General features: G+C 39.7%; 1 protein-coding gene across 5 annotated transcripts in view; it reads left to right on the top strand.

Moving 5' to 3' along the window:
- Positions 1-10,265, top strand: part of NOSTRIN (nitric oxide synthase trafficking) — a 68,202-nt gene extending 57,937 nt beyond the window's left edge. For 4 of the 5 annotated variants that reach the window (XM_036023349.1, XM_036023347.1, XM_036023350.1 and 1 more), the window contains 6 exons: positions 807-915; positions 1,792-1,877; positions 4,792-4,917; positions 6,156-6,270; positions 7,622-7,711; positions 10,055-10,265. In XM_036023349.1, coding sequence (XP_035879242.1) covers positions 807-915; positions 1,792-1,877; positions 4,792-4,917; positions 6,156-6,270; positions 7,622-7,711; positions 10,055-10,221 — 693 coding nt within the window. In that variant the 3' untranslated portion in view covers positions 10,222-10,265. The remainder of the gene's footprint in view (positions 1-806; positions 916-1,791; positions 1,878-4,791; positions 4,918-6,155; positions 6,271-7,621; positions 7,712-10,054) is intronic. The other variant, XM_036023348.1, reaches the window with a different exon arrangement.
- The last annotated feature ends 7,841 nt before the right edge of the window (positions 10,266-18,106 follow it).

Below are 18,106 nucleotides of genomic sequence, written 5' to 3'. Positions count from 1 at the left end.
AATCTGGCCTAAACTACTCAGACTTTTTCTTCCACTGTGTTTGCTCAGCAGCTGGTCTGTTCACTGTTCCTGATACATTTCGCAGAGTCCCCAGTTTTGGTCCCCTTTGCTTGGGCCAACTCTTCTGCTGGGGTTACCCTTTGTCCTCCTTCTCCTCCCTGAAAAATCCTGGTTTAGTCTTCTAGCCTCCTCAGAGCTTTCATGCCCACGTCCCTGACCTTGGTGGGCCATGCATTCCTGTGTGCACCATTCATGAATCAACACGGCATTGATTTGCTAGGTCTGTTATGTTATGCTTCGAGGCCTGACTAAATTATAAACCCATCCTAGGAAGAGCTTTGGTGTTTCATTCACATGTTCCCAGTAGCTAGCAATACAGAACACAATAAACATTTGTTTTGCTCCTGAAGCGGCCCTGGCTTGAGGCATATACATGATAGTATGTTTGGACCATTAAAGGGCTCTAACTTGAATAAATAGAGAGCAATAAGTACACAACAAATAGATTTACTTATCCAGAAGCTATGAACTAGCTATAGTAAGGCTCTCCTCCAAGAATACTTCGTTCTACTAACGAAAGTTATCAGCTATGTGTTTACAAGCTGTGAAAAAGATGTTTTCTTATGAAGCAGGTCTAGAAAATCTGTATAAAACGAATGGTTACCTGCTTTTTTTTTAAACTTTTTCTTCCATCCAGCTAAAGTTAAAGTACAAAAGTAAGCAAAAGTTTCAGTGCAAAAGTCTCAGTGCAACTGGGAGAGAAAACTCTTTCTTTTTTTCCCCATAAATTGTTTAATGTCCTTTAGGAAGAAGAACCTAACAATGCAATGAATAAAGAGCGACAAAAGTCTTCAATAAAATCAAAACTGATGAGACTGCAGAGAGATATTGAAAACGCCTCAGGAGACCTGGAAGGTATGTAGTTCTGTGAGTGGCCTGAAGAGGGACAGCATTCTCGGTCAGAGCTGGTGCGATCCTGCTTATGCTGCCTGAGGCAGGAATCATCTTGTTTAGAGAATCATATGTCAAACCTAATTTGTGTGAATAAAGACAAATGTTTAAAAAGAAAAGAGAGAACAAGAAACTGAAAATAACATTGTGGTCTATCTATGGGAGCTAAATTAGTACTATACCACCTTTTCCAGAAATGTAGCATTTTACTATGTTTCTTACATTGGCTGGAATGAGGGACCATTCATATGCTTAAAAAAACAACAACAGTTGATCTGTGCACAGGGCTTTCAGTTTTATTCATTTCCTTTGGAATTAACTTTCGAAACTATGTAAAAAGTCACTCAGGCCTATTCCTAAAGTGAGGCGTGTCAGCATGTGCAGCAGCTCTAAAGTGATCCAGATGATAGAAACGACTCCCCACTTGTATTTGTGACGTGTACAGCTTATTTTATGTGAACCAGAACCCTATGTTGCAATGTAATACCTGACAGGAAATCCAAGGGAGCAAAAATGTCTACAGATGTAAATACCACAGGGTGGGAAAGCCTAACACAGGGTCAATGTCAGGAATCCACCACAAAATGGGTCACAAGGAGGATTCATAAGCTAACCTTGGAAAAATAACAGTCAAGATTCGTTAAGTATCAACCAGCATTTCTCACCTTTCATTAAATGAAGGTAAAAGTCGCCAATTCAGTAAAATTGAGAAACAACTACCTACAGAAACAGCCCCGGCCATTTAGGAAATCCTTCTGGGCTCCTGTGGCGTGGGACTCCTCTCAGCTGCGTCCCACCAGGACAGGAGGACTGTGACCAAGGGCATGATTTCATTTTCAGGACTCCAGAGAATGCTGAAAGCTTACTCCAGCAACTCCTTCCCAGACCCAGAGAGCCAGAAAAGCACAGCAGCCTTAATGGAGGAGGTAAATATTTGCGGAGTGCAGTTTCCTAGACTCAGTCATGAAAGAGTTATTTTTAGAATGCTTGTTTTCAGGTCCATTTGACCTCTGTTTGCCTTTCCTTTCTCGTGACACAGAACGATCTAGTCAGAGAGCTTATAAGGTCAGGTCCTTGGCAGAGAGTTAAACGGTTCTGGAAAAATCCAACTACTAGGAACATTTGCTGTAGTGTTCTCCCAGGAAAAAAAGTGTGCCCTAAAGAGAATTCTCCAAAACAGAATCATCCCTTCAGGGTCTGGAAACCAAGGGTACCTTCAACCCAGTTAAGAAACGTGACCAAAGCACAGGTTCTACGTTCAGAAAGGCCTGTATTTGGAGCTGTCTAGCTCTGCTGTTTACCGAGACCTGGGATAACTTTAGATTTCTCATCTATAAAATGGGGATATTGGTATCTACCTCAGAGGGGTTTTGTGAGGATTAAATATTGTTTAGAAAATGTTAGCACAGTGTGCAGAGGAGAGCTGAAAAACTGGTCATTATTATTCACACGCTGTTTTCCATTCAATCCTCAACTAACATCAGTGTCTTCTGAGAATAACAGGAGGAAGGAAACATGTAGGAACTGATGGGCAAGGTGGCACCTTTGGCAGAATGGACGTTAAAAAGGCAGCTAGCAAAGGCCCGCGATTTTTATATGGGAACAAAAACGAACAGATGACTGTTACCTATGTGTACAGATTATGGGTTTTCTGCTGTCATTAGAGCAAGAGGAAGTTGATGGGTTATCTTTTCTGAGAAAAATTCAGGAAGAGATGAAAATTTTTGCAATGTTTGAAGGGCATAGGAACCTGGACAAGCTTCCCTTGAAAATAGCCTAACTCAGCAATTTTCCGCCTTCTTCATCTCAGGGCACGTGTAAACTAATAACAAAAATTCTGCGGCACACCAAAAAAATATATTGTATTTTTTGCCGATCTGACAAAAAAATAGGTATAATTTTGATTCATTCACACTGGACAGAATTTGTTGTGTTGAGTGTTGTCATCTTTTTTTTATTTATCAACTAAAGAAAAAAAGGTTGGTGCCCCTGACTAAATGCTCAGGTATTGCATGTTTTAAAAATTATTGCAGCACACCAGTGGAAAATTGCTGGCCTAACTAATTCTCTTGTGAGTAGATACCTAATAATTCTGTGCAAACAGGCAATTTGAGACGTTCTTTGGTGAAAGCAGACAGACGCAGCCAGGCACAGCTTGTCCATTTGCTAGCACAGGCTTCCTTCGGTGGGGTACGGTTGCAGGAACAAACCTAACACTCCCTGTGAAAAGAAAAGCCTGAATTCTGTTCATTTGCAAGCAGAGGTCTAACATATTTGCCATGACACATGGTTATAATTTTTTATGAAATTATAAAATAGACTCTAGGACATTTTCTGTGACAACACAAAATTTTTAGTTAACTAATTTGATATGAATAATATTTACCAAAATAAAGTCATATAGAGCACTTTACGATGACATAAGTTATAAGTGTATTTCTTTGGTTGTTCCTCAACAGAATATTGTCATTGTTATTGCCAGCATAGAATATGTGTTAGGATAGGCTGGGTACACAACTGGACTGATTCACACCGTGGAGGATGCAAGGTGGGAGAGCAACTGATCTCCAAGTTCACAGTGTTTGTGATCTAGTGAAAGAACAAATGCAAGCCTTCAGATATTGCATGCCAAATATCCATGTAATTTCGTTACACACCTCGGCACCTTTTGGAGGGAAACTTGTGTTATTTGTAGATTTTGTTTTACCCAGGGAAGTTTTCTTGCAAGAGAACACTTTGTTTCATTTAAATTCTTTTTAATTCACTGTTTTCTGGTCTTTGAAGTGCCATATTTGAAGCAAAAATGTTGGCAAGGCATGTTCTCTGAGGAATTGTTGCAGGTATTATCTTCAGATATGCTAGGGTATGCCACAGAGAATGGGAAAGAGACTCACTCTGTGGTGCTCTCAAATGCAGACTAGGTCTAACGATAGAAGGTACGGGGTTGATTTCATCTTAGGGAAGCCTGCCCACAATGCAGTAGATTGTTCCAAGGACTAGAGACCTTCCTCATTGATTGGAGCTGACTGATAGGACCTTAGGGTTGGGAATCTGCATGCTGGATGTATGGAAAAGGGAGAGGCAATGGTGAGGAGGAGACTGGGTAAGCAGGCCCCTTCTAAGGCTTTGATTCTGTTATTGATTCACCTTGACTGGACACAGACTGACAAAGAAGTCACCATAAAGTTTTTGGTTCAAGGTCAAATAGAGAACAGGGAGAACCTAAGAGTGTATGTTAAGCTTCAATCTCTATTTTTATAATCAAATACCCTAGAACATTGTTTCAATTTTCCAGGAGTGTGACTGCGAACTTTCTGGGTAATATAAGACCTCACCTCTTCAAGAAAAACAATAAAAAACATCAAAATAAATAAATAAATAAATAAAGCCTGCCTGCCTAGCATCATTGTAATTTGATTATATTGATGAGTTCAAGTCTATTCATGATGTTGAGCACCTATGCCTCAATTGCCTCTCTTCCAAAAGTCTACCTTCTACAGTTAATACTTATTATTCCCTTCTCACTCCTCAGCAAAAAATTTGGAAAATTTTTGTAGGTATTCACTGCTGCAAAATACTGAGTAAAATATCTATCAAGGTTTCTGGTTTACCATTTCACAAGAGTCCAGATAAGACACATTCAACAACCAATGCTTTCCTTGGGAAAAGGGTCCGTTTTTTCTCTCCTCAATGTGTTTTGTGTGCATCTGCATGTGAGTTGAATGTGTACGTTTCTACACCTCTTTGTCATTTTGGAAGTTGTCCTGATAGCCTTTTACCCATGCAGTTGTGCCTCATTTTCTAGCAATTTACTCACAAGGCCCAATGATGTATCCACAGACCAATTTGAAACTAGACGTGTTGCAAGCAAACTCCTATAAACTGTCAGCAGTGTTAGCAGAACTCGAGCAAAGACCTCAACCCAGCCATCCTTGTAGTGACTCCATCTTCAAGTGGAAAGAAAAGGTAAACATTTAAGAGATTGGTTGTAATTTTTTTTTTTTTTTTTTTAAGATTATTTTAGGCAGAGGGGAAAAGAGGGAGAACCAGAGGGAGAAAAACATCAGTGTGTGGTTGCCTGTCACACACCCCCTACTGTGGACCTGGCCTGCAACCCAGGCATGTGCCCTAGACTGGGAATTGAACCAACAACCGTTTGGTTCACAGGCTGGTGCTCAATCCACTGAGCCACTCCAGCCAGGGCTGGTTATAATTTCTTGTCAAGGCTTTCTGGGTGATGTGGCTTAAAGTAGCATCAGAGCGGGGAGGAAAAGTTGTGAATTATACATGTCATATGTCCCAAATCTCAACTTCAGAATTTTAAAATAAATTTATTTTCATCTCTTTTGAGCAGAGTAATAAGAGCTAAATAGAACTGAGCATTATTTGTATGCTACATATGAGAGGTTAAAAACACTTTGGATTTCTTCTTCCCCCTCCTCATACCTTAACTTTATCCTTTCAATGTGCTTTTTTAGTAAAATTTTTATTAAACTGAAATTTTAGTATTCATAGAAACCTAAATTACAAGGTTTGTGATATGCATTAGTTTCATCCATTTAATATACTACACAGTGTAGACAATGCATGAGCATGGTTTTTAAAAATCATGTACATGTATTTCCCAGTGTTACCCTCCTTAGGAATGGATGGTGAACACATGAATACACATGGGTTAACTATGACTTGAAGTGTTTTCTGTTCCCTATCAGAAGAGGGTGCCAGAACTATCTTGTGATCAAAGGACAGTTTTCTTTGTAAGAGATTTGAGAACTGGAAAATGGTCTGGGAAGGAAGGAAGTGAGGAAAGAGGGAGGGAAGGGAGAGAGAGAGGGAGGAAGAGAGGAAGGAAGGAAACGGTCTCAATTATTGAGACAGAACTATGATGATTTATTTGCATTAAAGCCAATTAAAGTTGAATTTGTAGGAGTAATGGTGTGAATATTATTATTTTACCTTGGTCCAGGTCAGAATTGCAAACACAGGCTATAAAATATGGTAATTGTCTCATTATGAAGATATTAAGCCTTCGGATATAAAAAAGCTCTAGAGTAGGGTTTAGGAACGTAGCTAATGCTTTATTTATACCCACCTACAAAAAAAATTTTAAACAAATTCCTAAGGAAAACAGCTACAAAAGAATTATTTTTCATGAATACTTGTGTTGTTAAAAAATTTTTTTTAAAAAAATTTGATTTGAACAGCAGCAGACACACAGTTATGTAAGAATATCTCGGCCTTTTCTGATGACGAAATCAGGGAATGTTGTGAGAGAGGCATCTTCTGGTGGGCAGAGCAATCCAAGTTCTTCATCCACAGGTAATCCCATGCCCAGAATAATTTGGGGCCAAATCCTATCAGTAAAGCCCATTGTGATATTTACATGTTTTTTTCAGAGCCACAGTGATACATCAGCTCAAAGAAATTTACATTTAAATGAAAACTCATTAGTTGTTAGAATTTGTAGCTTTCTGTGCAAATGTAATCGAAAACGTGTGAAGGTGTCAAGAAGAGTCAGGGGCTGGGAAATTCTATGAGGTGAGAGGACTGGTTCCGTGTTACTCAGAGAGCTTGCAGTATGCTGTGCATGCTGTCACCCATAAGCCTTTGGGAAGAGCTCTGAGCTCTGTCTCCAGAGCCCCCTGCAGACTCCCATAGAGACCCTTTTCTCTCTGAGAGAAACGTGTTGGTCCCAGGGACTACTTACCCTCTTTATTCATCCACCTGACTTTAGCCATTTGTCCATCCACATCCTACTACATTTTACCTTTCAACATGCATACATACACACATGTTATTGTCCTTCACAGTTCAACTACAGTTACCATGACCTTGACTCTCTAGTTTCTTTTCTCTTTTGGGGGGGAATTTTTGTTTTATTGCTATTCAATTATAGTTGTCCCCATTTTCCCCCCATTACTCTCCCTCTGCCCTACCCACCCCCACATTCAATCCTCCCCCCACCCTGTTGTCCTGGTCCATGGGTCCTTTATACATGTCCCTTGATGACCTTCCCCTTCTTTCCCCATGTCTCTGCTTCTGTTTTTTTTGCTTGTTCGTTTTGTTGATTAGGTTCCATTTATAGGTGAGTCTAGTTTCTTGATTAGAAATTGGCAAAATAAAAAAAAGAGTCTCAATAAAACCCAGAAAATTATGGTCCACGTGGTATATGAGAGACTTGCCATTGCATGGTTTGAGAAGCAGTTCCGTAAGTACCTAGGATGATAGCAAGAAGCACGTACTCGTAGTGTCCCCTGTCTATACCTCAGTGGCAACACTTGTATATGATTTCCAGAATACGCCTACAGCAGCACATGCATACTGCACATACTAGCAAATTGATGTCAATTAAGTTCATATGGGAAGCAAATAATTTTAAACTGTCATCTTTGTTATATTATAATAACTTTTGTCTCCATACTAATTTTCTATGTTGTGATATAGTCCTTGATTATATAATATACACAGTCCACACACATATAGTAGGTTCATCATAAATGGTGAGTAAATCAAGGAATAAGTAGTATGTAAAATTATAAAGTTTTCTTTGGAGAAGACATGAATGTTTCTAAGCTCTGCTCCACCCTAGTAAACAGCTAACCAGCTTCCAGTCGTGTTCCTCTCGCTTAATGACACAGCATTGGTAACTATAACCTGATCCACCTTCCAGCCTCCGGTGTGGCCCAGCATGGCAGCAGTCTTTGCAAAGCCCTATACTCTTTTCAAGCCAGACAAGATGATGAATTGAGTTTGGAAATAGGTAAGTTTCATTCTCAAATGTTTCATTGCTTTCTCATGTTGAAATCCTTAACCAGACTAAAACACCACTCTTAGTACAGTAGTCTTAAAAGTTACAGCCATTCAACTCAGTTCGGGTTTATAATCACCCTTCTTAGAAGGCAGAGATAAAGCACATCAAAAATAAGGTTCATATAGTAAAAATAGCTAACTAATATCTCTTCAGTGCTTACTATGTGCCAGACATGCTTGCAAGTTCATTGTCCAATTTAATATTCATAAAAGCTTTTGAAGTGGGTATTGTCACTTATTCCCATTTTATTGCTAAGGAGACTGAAGCACAGAGAGGTTAAGAATTTTGGCTAAGGTCATAGGCAATGGCAGTGCAGGATCTGAACGTAGAGACTCAGTGATGCTTAGTCACCACGCTGTGCGATGGAAGAATGGCAGTGATGAGAGTCATCAGAGGTGTGACCCGACCTTTCTCTTTTTCCAAAAGCTAACAACACAGGCATGGGAAGTGACTTCCTCTCCTGGCTAAGTGTCAGAGCAAGTTCTAGAACCCAGGGCAAAGGACTCCCAGCTTAATATTTCTCCCATTTAGCTCTCAGAAAGTGTTTTATGACCAAGCTAAGGAAGCACAGCACTTTCTTTGTATCACAGATTTTTAGCATGGAAAGGTATTACATAATGGGCTATATAGATGTCAACATTATTAAACAAAAATATATCACCGACCTCAACACTGCGTGTCCAGTTAGCAACCATGGTTGGATGTGAAAGCTAAAGCAGAGACCTGGAAATGAAAGGTTAGTGAGAAGAGTTGTGTTGTAGGAAAAGACTTTCATCTGTGAACAGCACATGGACCCCAGAGCCAAGGGAAAATTAAGATGGATTTTTTGAAGCTAAAGAACAGGGACACCACTGATTTGCTATTGGTTAGTGGGTGCTTCCTTTTCAGTTTGCCAAACCGATTTCTCCGGGCAATTACTTTTCCTGCTAACTCAGCAACAAGTAGAGACAAGAAACAAGGAAATGGAAAGTAAACCCTCTTTTCCATTGTTCTTAAATCAACCTTGGCTTTATCTAAAAGCTTTAAGTGTTATAGAAGTCATTTTACTATTGGTGTCATCCTGAGGGTACCTACTGAGGGCACTAAGCAGGTAAATGAAGTGCTGTGGTCCCACTTTCCATACAAATAAAAAACACAATTCCCAGATGCCGTCTAGAACCCAAGGTCTTGAGTTCGAATTGTGTAGTAACTTCCTTGGTTGCAAAGCCTACTTATACTTTATATCCTAAGTGGGTTTTATAAATTAAATGAGACATTGGGGCCTAGGGAAACTGGCAATAAGATTTGAAATTATCCGTTTTAATTTCCGTTAGTAGACTGTGTCAGTCTGCTGACCTGACAAAACTCATTAGAGAGTGAACTTAGCTCAGAATGATCTCCTGTAAGAATAAATAGTGATTTGTGACTGAGGAGAGGTAGAAGAGGGGTAAACAGTCTGCTTTGTCTTAAGAAAAAAATGACTGGAGAACAGAATGAAAGACAGAAAGACTTAAAAATTACCTTAGAATGATACTCAAGATGAAGTAGCTTTGGGATCCTGAAGGAAGTCCATGTTTCCACTCTGATGTGCAGAAAGCAGCCAGAGAGAAGAGGCCTCTCTCAAAAGAGAAGGACTTGGCCGAAGGATTTGGAGCACCAGGTTAAGCTTTAGGGTTATTAATATTGGAATAGTATTTGTGTTGCAAAAAGAGAATTAGAGAACAGCCATGCATTTCCTGGGAATTCTTTTTATTTAAGTCATGGCTTTAAAAAAGTATTGTCTTCAAATTGATATTTTACTAAAGTAATCTAAACTTTGAATGAGGAGTAATATTTCTGTGCAAAGCTGTTAAATGGAACTTTGGACGGTGAGGCCGGCACACATAACAGAGTTTGTCTTAATCTAAAGAAAAGCCTGGCAGCAGAGACATGGTGCAGCACACCAAACTACCGCAGCCACCAACAGGAGAAAGCCTTGCAGTGCAGACGCCAGGAAAGGGTTTGGTGGCAGTCTGTCTCCAAAGGGAGCCAGGCAACATGAGAGGGATGTAGGTTCCAATGTGATTCCCTTTCTGATCAAACTATATTATGACTCTGTCCATCACCTTACTCTTCTTAATATTTGCTGCCTTGAGACTGCTTCATACAGAGGTGGTCACTAAAGTTGGCTTCGTCTGCATCACATGCAGAAAACAATGCTACCCAGTATTTCCTTGAAAGTAGACTCTTGAGAAAACTATCTCACCAGTTGGGTTCAGGCATGTGCTCAAATTGCAGAGACCCATTTGTCTAACTAAGTGTGCATTTTCACAGGCAACATCGTGATGATACACAAGAAACAAGACGGAGGATGGTGGTTTGGATCTTTAAATGGCAAAAAGGGCCACTTTCCTGCTGCTTATGTGGAGGAACTCCCTTCAAACGCTGCGTACACAGGCATAAGACAAGATTCTCAACACACCACCTTACATACACTGTAAAGTGTACAATGTGATGCAAATAAAGATAAATGCTGTGATCTTTCCAGGTTTATCTTTCTAAATGACTGATGGAGTCCTACCTGCAAGTGAGGAAATGGAGGGTGGAGGGAGGCAGGAAGAGGCGCCACGGCTCCCAGAGTTTTTGAATTCTTAGGAGACCCTGGAGGTGCCCCTTCACAGCCCCTGGTGTTCCAGAGAGAGGCAGACTCCAAGGCAGGTTTTGCTCCTCACATGAAGTCACATAGTTTTCTGGTAGCACAACAGATTCTAGAATTGAGATGTCCTTTTCCTCTGGACTTGGGTGGAAATAGGCCACAGTAGGCTTACAAGAGGCCAGACTGGGTCTGGTTCATGAGGAACAACAGATTTAAGTCCCAGAAGACAGCAGAAGACAAGCAGGAAAGACACTAGTGATATAGACCCAAGTGAGGAGACTAGAATAAAGGGTCAGGAGCTGAGGTCAGGAGTTTGCCTGACCAGAAGAGGGGGTGGTAGACAAGAACTCTACATACTCTTTGGCTGGTGTGGCTTAGTGGATTGAGTACTGGCCTGCAAACCAAAGGATCAAGGGTTTGATTCCCAGTCAGGGCACATGCCTGGGCTTTGGGCCAGGTCATAGGATGGGGGCTTATGAAAGGCCACCACACATTGATGTTTCTCTCCCTCTCTTTCTCCCTCCCTTCCCTTCTCTCCAAAAATAAATAAAATCTTAAAAAAAAATAAGTCTACATACTAGGTGGGTGACCTCAGAGTAGAATGGAGTTCCATCCTACACCAGTGACCTGAGGGAGCAGCTGCCTATATACCCTATTTTCACAACCAGAACTGCTCTTAAAATGAGGTCAAGTGTGAGCCTGAGGTGGCTGCAGATCTGAGAACAAGAGCAAGGCAGATGGGAAAGGGTTAGAAAGGAGACAGTGCCTGACATTCTGTGCCTCCTGGCCCATTTGGAAACTATACCAATTCAGAAACCAGGAATTCTGTACTTCCCAACCAGGTCATTATGAAAAGAATACCCTGGGCAACTTCCTAGTAAAGGGTACTATTCTTGAGGATAACAGTTTAGAATGGAGAAACACGGTATAGCAGCATCTTTCAGAAAATGGCCTAAAAGTTAGCCCAGAGATCACACACTCCTTTCAATGGAAGATATGGTGTTGATGGAAACATCTGGGCACATCTACATTTGTGCCAAATAAAAAGTCTGGATTAAAGCAGCAATTAAAATCCTCTCCATTTCTCTCTTGCCTTCTACTTCTTCTTTTATTTTTAATTTGTCAGAGTTTGTATCTTCAAAAAGGAATTTTTCAAAACAAGTACATATACTTTTATACCATGCACCATTACACTCCTGTAGGATATAACTCACACATAGAGACATGAATAGAGAGAGATACCAGACCTGAAGGAGCTCAAGTAAAATTTCTTAGGTGAGACATACCTTCCAGCCTAGAAGAACAGATCAGAAGTTGTAATGTCATCCGTAATGGTGTATTAATGACAGTTTTTTGCACATAGAGAGTAGGCTGAATAATAGACCATTAGACCATGAACAGAGATTTTGACTTTATATTTCCTTTTCATCTTATTTCTTTCCATTAGCCTTGATATATAAAAACTAATGTAGCAATTGACTGCAGCCTACATTGGATCCTTTGTATAGAGAAAGTGATAATGGTGGTTTGGTCCTGAAACTCTTTGAATGTAATTTTCAAAGAAAGAGACTCCTCTTTCTTCATAAATCAGTTTTACTTTGTAAAAACATAAATGGTTTTCCTATTTTGAAATGTTGCTACACATTCTTTTTGCAGCTGTGATATGTAATTTTCAAACTTTGAAGAAATGCTATAGTCTTAAACTAGAACAACTTTTTCTTGAAGATCTTTTCAGTAACACAAGAATTTTCTCATTGGACAGTTGGGGATGGTACCCTTAGGTTTTAGTGAAAATACATTGTGAATGTAAAAATTAACACATTAGTACATATTGTGAAGAGTAGTGATGTGCCCAAAGCTTCCATATAAAAAATAAATTTTAATATTAATATTTCAAAACTTTTAAAAATATTTTATTTATTTATTTTTAGAGAGAGGGGAAAGAAAGGAGAAACAGGGAGAGAAACATCAATGTGTGGTTGCTCTCATGCACCCCCTACTGGGGACCTAGCCTGCAACCCAGGCATGTACCCTGACTGGGAATCGAACCCTTGACCCTTTGGTTTGCAGGCCCACACTCAATCCATTGAGCCACACCAGACAGAGCTAATATTTTTAAACTTTTAATTGGACTCTCATAATTACACTCCACTAAGCAGTTTCATATGTCAGGAAGTTTTTAGCAACATTGACAACTTGAAATATAGGCAGAAGGAGGATCTGAGCAAGATTTTCACTGAAAGCATCAGAAGACATTATTCTAATTTACCTCTTTTCCAGTAAAGGCTAATATATCCATCCCACTATCAACCAGAAAAATTATTAATTTCACTTTCAATTACCCATAGTAGTGTTCATAATAGATATATGAGCTATTCTGATTCATCAAAAAGTAATATAATATGCGGTTTGGGATAAAGTAAATTTTATTGTACAGTATTATAAAGCTTAACTGATGATAATTTGAGCATAGTCTAATTTCATTGTCCCTCCAAGAAAAAAAACCCTCCTCTCCCAAAGTCTAGATGGCTCTGTGGGGTAGTCAGCCTGATTTGGAGCAAGAGCTTTAGTGTATTAGAATCAAAATAACATGCCCTGTTGTCATTTGCTATAATGCATAGGAAGAACAGGGTGTATAACCATGGGAAGGTGGACCTGCAGGCATAGGGCACGGGAAGGTGGGACTCAAAGTTGACCTAGGGCATGAGGACAAGCCAAGAGCAGGAACCTTTTGTAGAGAGAATGCCCCTACATGGACAGAGCCACAAAGATGGAGTGTCAGAGTTCCCTGTGTGCTGTGATCCTGAGAGAGGGTCTGTGCCCCTGCCTCCTGCTGAGCAGCAGCAGGAGCAGGAGTGAGAATGAGCCAGCTAGAGAAACCAGGCCTTTCTGCAGACAGGAGCTCAGCTCAGGTGAATCTGCTGAAGGGAGAGAGCCAAGTGGACACTAACCCAATCAGGGACCACAGGAATGTTGAGGAACAGAGCTTGGACAAGAGGTGGAGTAAACAGACTCTCACAGACTTCAAAGAGAAAGTCTTTTTAGGTAAACAGACTTTCACAGAGTTGGAGCGAATATCCCTTTCTCAAAGGAACTATGGAATAGGAAAACCAACTGAGTAGTGTGAACCAACCTAACTGGCCAGAGGAAGACCTTGGTTCTAAGGCTCAGGTCTAATGATAGAGATCTGGGAACAAGAAGGAGTCACACCAGGGAGTGTCTAGGAGGGACTGGGGCCAGGCTAGCCAGGTACATGAGGTGGCAAATGTGTCACTGATCTGTTTCTACTGGCTTGTGAATTGAATTGAGTTTTCCTAGCATCAGAGCCAATGGTAAGCGCTTACTCCAATGGTTCACCAAGTAAAGTTCTGAGCCCGACTTTCACCTGGACCAGCAGCGCCCATATAACCTCACACTACGTTGGTAATGCAAATTACTGGCCCCTACTTCCCACTCAGAGACTCAGCTATCTGTAGTTCCACAAGCACTCCAGCTGGTGCTAATGTAAGTTCACTCTTGAGAACCACTGATTTACTTGAATGAATCCTAAGAATACTTTCTGAACTATAGCAGACACACTGGGAAGAAGCACCGTTGGAGAAAGTGGAGAAAAACCACGCACTCAGGAAGCTGACTTAAAAAAGGAATATCCCCTCCTTTTGATCCAGTAAGTTTTTTGAGATGAGTTGTGTTGGGGACCTCACTGGAGACATCTATCCTTATTGTGGAGGCCGCAACAGCTAAGGGCAATTTTTCCTATTTTAGGTTCTTCATTGGCCCTGGGAAGAAGGAACACTTTGACTTAGATTACATTCTCTCTCACACAAAAAAATCTTCTTCCTCTTTCTCTGTCACTTACTAGATACTCTCATTGGCAAAAGAAAGAATGGATGGGCCATATCTTGACAATAGGGAATGAGAAGCAAACAGCTCCCCTGCCCCCTCAGCCTGTTCCTCAGTACTCCCCACCCTGCCCTTTGGCTCCCATCCTCCCGTTCCCTCCTTTCTCAGCCCCTCTCCCTTCTCCGACCATCCTGTTCAGACATGGCAGATTAGTCCTGGTCATTTAGGCTCCACGTTGCCCATCCGGGTCTGCTTTCTCTGGTGCAGCTTCTCAGCCTGAAACTGGTCAGGTAAAGAAATATACAATCTACAGTTTAAGAGAGAGAGAAAAGGAAAGCATCTGTGCTTATCTGGAATCTAAACTCAGTCCTCCATTTCTGACTTACCATTAATACAACCAATACTGCTTCCCATTAGGTCCCTGAGTCTAACCTTTTAAGGAGGGGAAGCAACCACAAATGGCTTCAGAGGCCAGAGTGGTAAAACTAATAAATGAAACAGGTTGAATGTCATATTTTAAGAAAAGTAGTGGGGATAGATTGAACTGGAGAAAATATGCTCCATCTAAAGGTATTTAAAAATATATTCTGTTTTAGGTAAATTTTATTGTTTAGTATAATTCCCAAAATATTGTGCCCTAAAGATGAAGGCTAAAATATGATCTCCACTCTGTTATATATAAATTAGTATTCCTCCACTTCTATAATTCTTGATGGTATTCTAATATACTTAACAGAATATCTAATTAGTCAGAACATTTTTAGTCACACTAGTTGAGCTAAATTTGCTGAAATAAACCATAGGATTATATTGAGGTTCACAACTAAATTTTATTCCACCATAAAAAAATGCCTTGGAATATAATGTCACTCCTGTTTTTTTCTAATATTATACTAAATTTTTCTTTTAAACTGATTAATGAATAGCCATAGCACATAAAGGTTAGACTTCTAGAATCTCAGAGACAGGAAGCAATATCAGAGATCACACAGTCCAACTCATCTATTCAACACTCATCAATTTATGCATTTACTCTGCCCCTTACTCATTGAACATTTCAGTATAGAGCTATGTGCCAGAGAGTGGGCTAATGATAAAGATTCCAAAAATAACCTTGGTCAACCCTCAAAGGGCACACAATCTAGTGGAAAAGACAGAAAACGGAAACAAAACATTGCAATACCATGCAAATGAGTTCGTGTACATGGAGTCATGGCTGAATTGGATTATCTTCTGTTTTTTTAAAGCTTTATTAAGGTATAACTTAAATACAATAAAATCACCTTTTAAATACAGCTCATTGAGTTTGATAAACGTATAGTCTGGCTGCGACCGTTACAATCGTGTTAAAACACTTTCAGATCCTCCAAATTTTCCATTTTGTAGTCAGCCTTGCCCCCGGCCCCAGCCCCAGGTAGCCACTGGTCTTCATTCTGACATGCACTTTTGTCTTTCCTAATGTCTTTGGTTTTGTCATTTCCTTTTTCCCCTGCCTCACACCTCTGGTCTGATCAACAAAAACTAAAATGGCAAGTCTATGAAATTACACAAAGTGCAGTAAGGCCAGATGAGAAAATTGATGGACAAAAAGGTTAAATGACTTGCCCAGGACCACATATAAATTTTAATAGACCAAAGACAGGGGCACATCCTAATTCTCAAATGTTCCCCAATATCATATTCATGAGGGAAGACAGGATTCTTCACAAACCAAGTTGGAGTATTTAAAATTGACCATTATACATTCCATATTTCTTTGAATCTCAAATGTTGCCCCTTTCTAAGTTCTTATAAAAATCTATTAAGCCAAGTAACATAACTTCTCTCTTGCAGTTTTTCCTTATCCTAGCTGCTACCTTCAGCTTGCCTAGTGGCTAAGGGAAGGAGAGAACCTGTGTCTAAACTCCAGACATTCTTCACATCAGTCTACAGCATACATCGTTCTTACTCCACATCACAATATATTTAACAGTACCAACAAAAGAGCTGATTTTAAGCAGATCATATGAGGTCTGTCCAGAAGGTAGCCAGCCATGTAATATGAAAAATAGAGACATTTATTGAAGAAGATACAAGAAACATTTTTCATAGGACAATGACACCCAATCTCTTCAAAGAAGGCACCTCGGGACCTCATATAGTTCTCCCAATCGCCATCAACTACCCCATCATATTTTCCTGAATCTCATCAACAGTCTGAAATCTCTTCCCTTTCAAAGGTGATTTTGGTTTTGGGAAAAGCCAGAAGTTGCAGGGCACCAAATAGACCTGAAGAGGGGCTGAGTCACCTGGGTGGTTGGGTCTTTCACCAAAACACTTTGCACAAGACGTGATGCATGAGCAGGCACGTTGTCATGATGAAGCTGCCCATCACCAGTCACCTATAGTTGTGGCCTTCTGAATTAGCTGAATAGTTTTCATGGAGGAATGTTCAAGTATAATGTAAAACTTGATGCAGATTCACTGCTCTACTCATTTAGTTATTTTGAATGTGACAGCCACACAGTACACATGCTCACTAAATGGTGTCTACCGCCCCCATTGACTAGTACAATGAAGTCATCATTGTTCACACATGCACATTCCAGTCCACTCTCCTTGGCTACCAGGTTACATTCATGTCATGCAAACTGTTCTCATTATATTAAAAATAGCTGGACTTTTTCCAGACAGACCTCATATATTATGGATTCAACTGATGGACTCTTTCTACTTAGATAAACTTCTTTTCTCTGCTCAGAAATATTCTTGTTCTCTATTAACTTATCATTAAGTCAGGAATTAATTGTGCAACCATCATTAATTTCTATAAATTACTGAACATCTCAGCAACATGCCTGCAGGTATTATTGAACAAGTAAGCTCCTTTTCAAAGGTGTCATATTTTATTTTGTATTAAGTAATTTTCTATTGAGTCTGTGTAATGTGTTGAACATTAACAAATATTTATCAAGCTTCCACTATGTGCCAGACACGATGCTAAGTGATAGCCAAATAGGCAATTTGCTGTCTTGGTACATATATTAAAACATAACTGTCTCTGTACAGGAATTTTCTAAAGTGGAAGAGATGCAACACTTTTTCATCCTCATTAGCCTGGAAATTAAAACTTCAAACCTATTAGAACACTTTAGCAGACTTTGTGCTGGTTAGCTTTTTTTAACTTAATCAATTAATGTTTGAGTTTAATCTTAGAGATCTCATTGTCCCACTTTATTATAAAATGTGGACCAGATTAGTCGGCCCCATTTGGATTCCATTTCAAACAGTTTCACTACCTGAGCATATTTTCTTCCCATTTAAGAAAATCTCTTATCTTTGCATGTTATGCTTTATTTCTAGATCAAGATTTTTAAGTACTTGAGGTTGTTATTTCATTTTTATAACATACCATCCTAAAAAATGCATGAAGAGAACAAGTTCAATAGGATAGCTGGGCTTGCCTTTCATGTGTATGTGTAACGTTCAAAGTATAATTTCTATAATGTATTGTCAACGTAAGAAACATCCAAACCTGCAGAGAATTTTGATGAGTTTATTTGAGCCAAATTGACAACATATGATGGGGAGCAAGATTGCAAATGCTCCAGAAAAATAACAGTTTTGCAGCTTCTTTTATGCATTTCCAGTTAAGGAGGATACTTAAGGAAGATTACATGGAGCGGGAGAAGCAAAGCAGGGAATGGATTACAAAATAGTTAACAAGAGCATGCCCTCTCTTGAGGGTGGTTACCTTATTTCAAAGGTGTGTTATCTCAAATGCACAAAAACAATGGACATGTCTGGCTTAAGGCAAAGATAATAAACCTTTTACTAAAAAGTTATAGACCTGGGAAATAACTACTTCCCAGTTAAGAATCTATGATCAGGTCACCCTATGAGGTTAC

The sequence above is a fragment of the Phyllostomus discolor genome, chromosome 4 (genome assembly GCF_004126475.2).
Source record: "Phyllostomus discolor isolate MPI-MPIP mPhyDis1 chromosome 4, mPhyDis1.pri.v3, whole genome shotgun sequence".
Taxonomy (NCBI): Eukaryota; Metazoa; Chordata; class Mammalia; order Chiroptera; family Phyllostomidae; genus Phyllostomus; species Phyllostomus discolor.
This window is presented reverse-complemented; position numbering and strand designations above follow the sequence as displayed.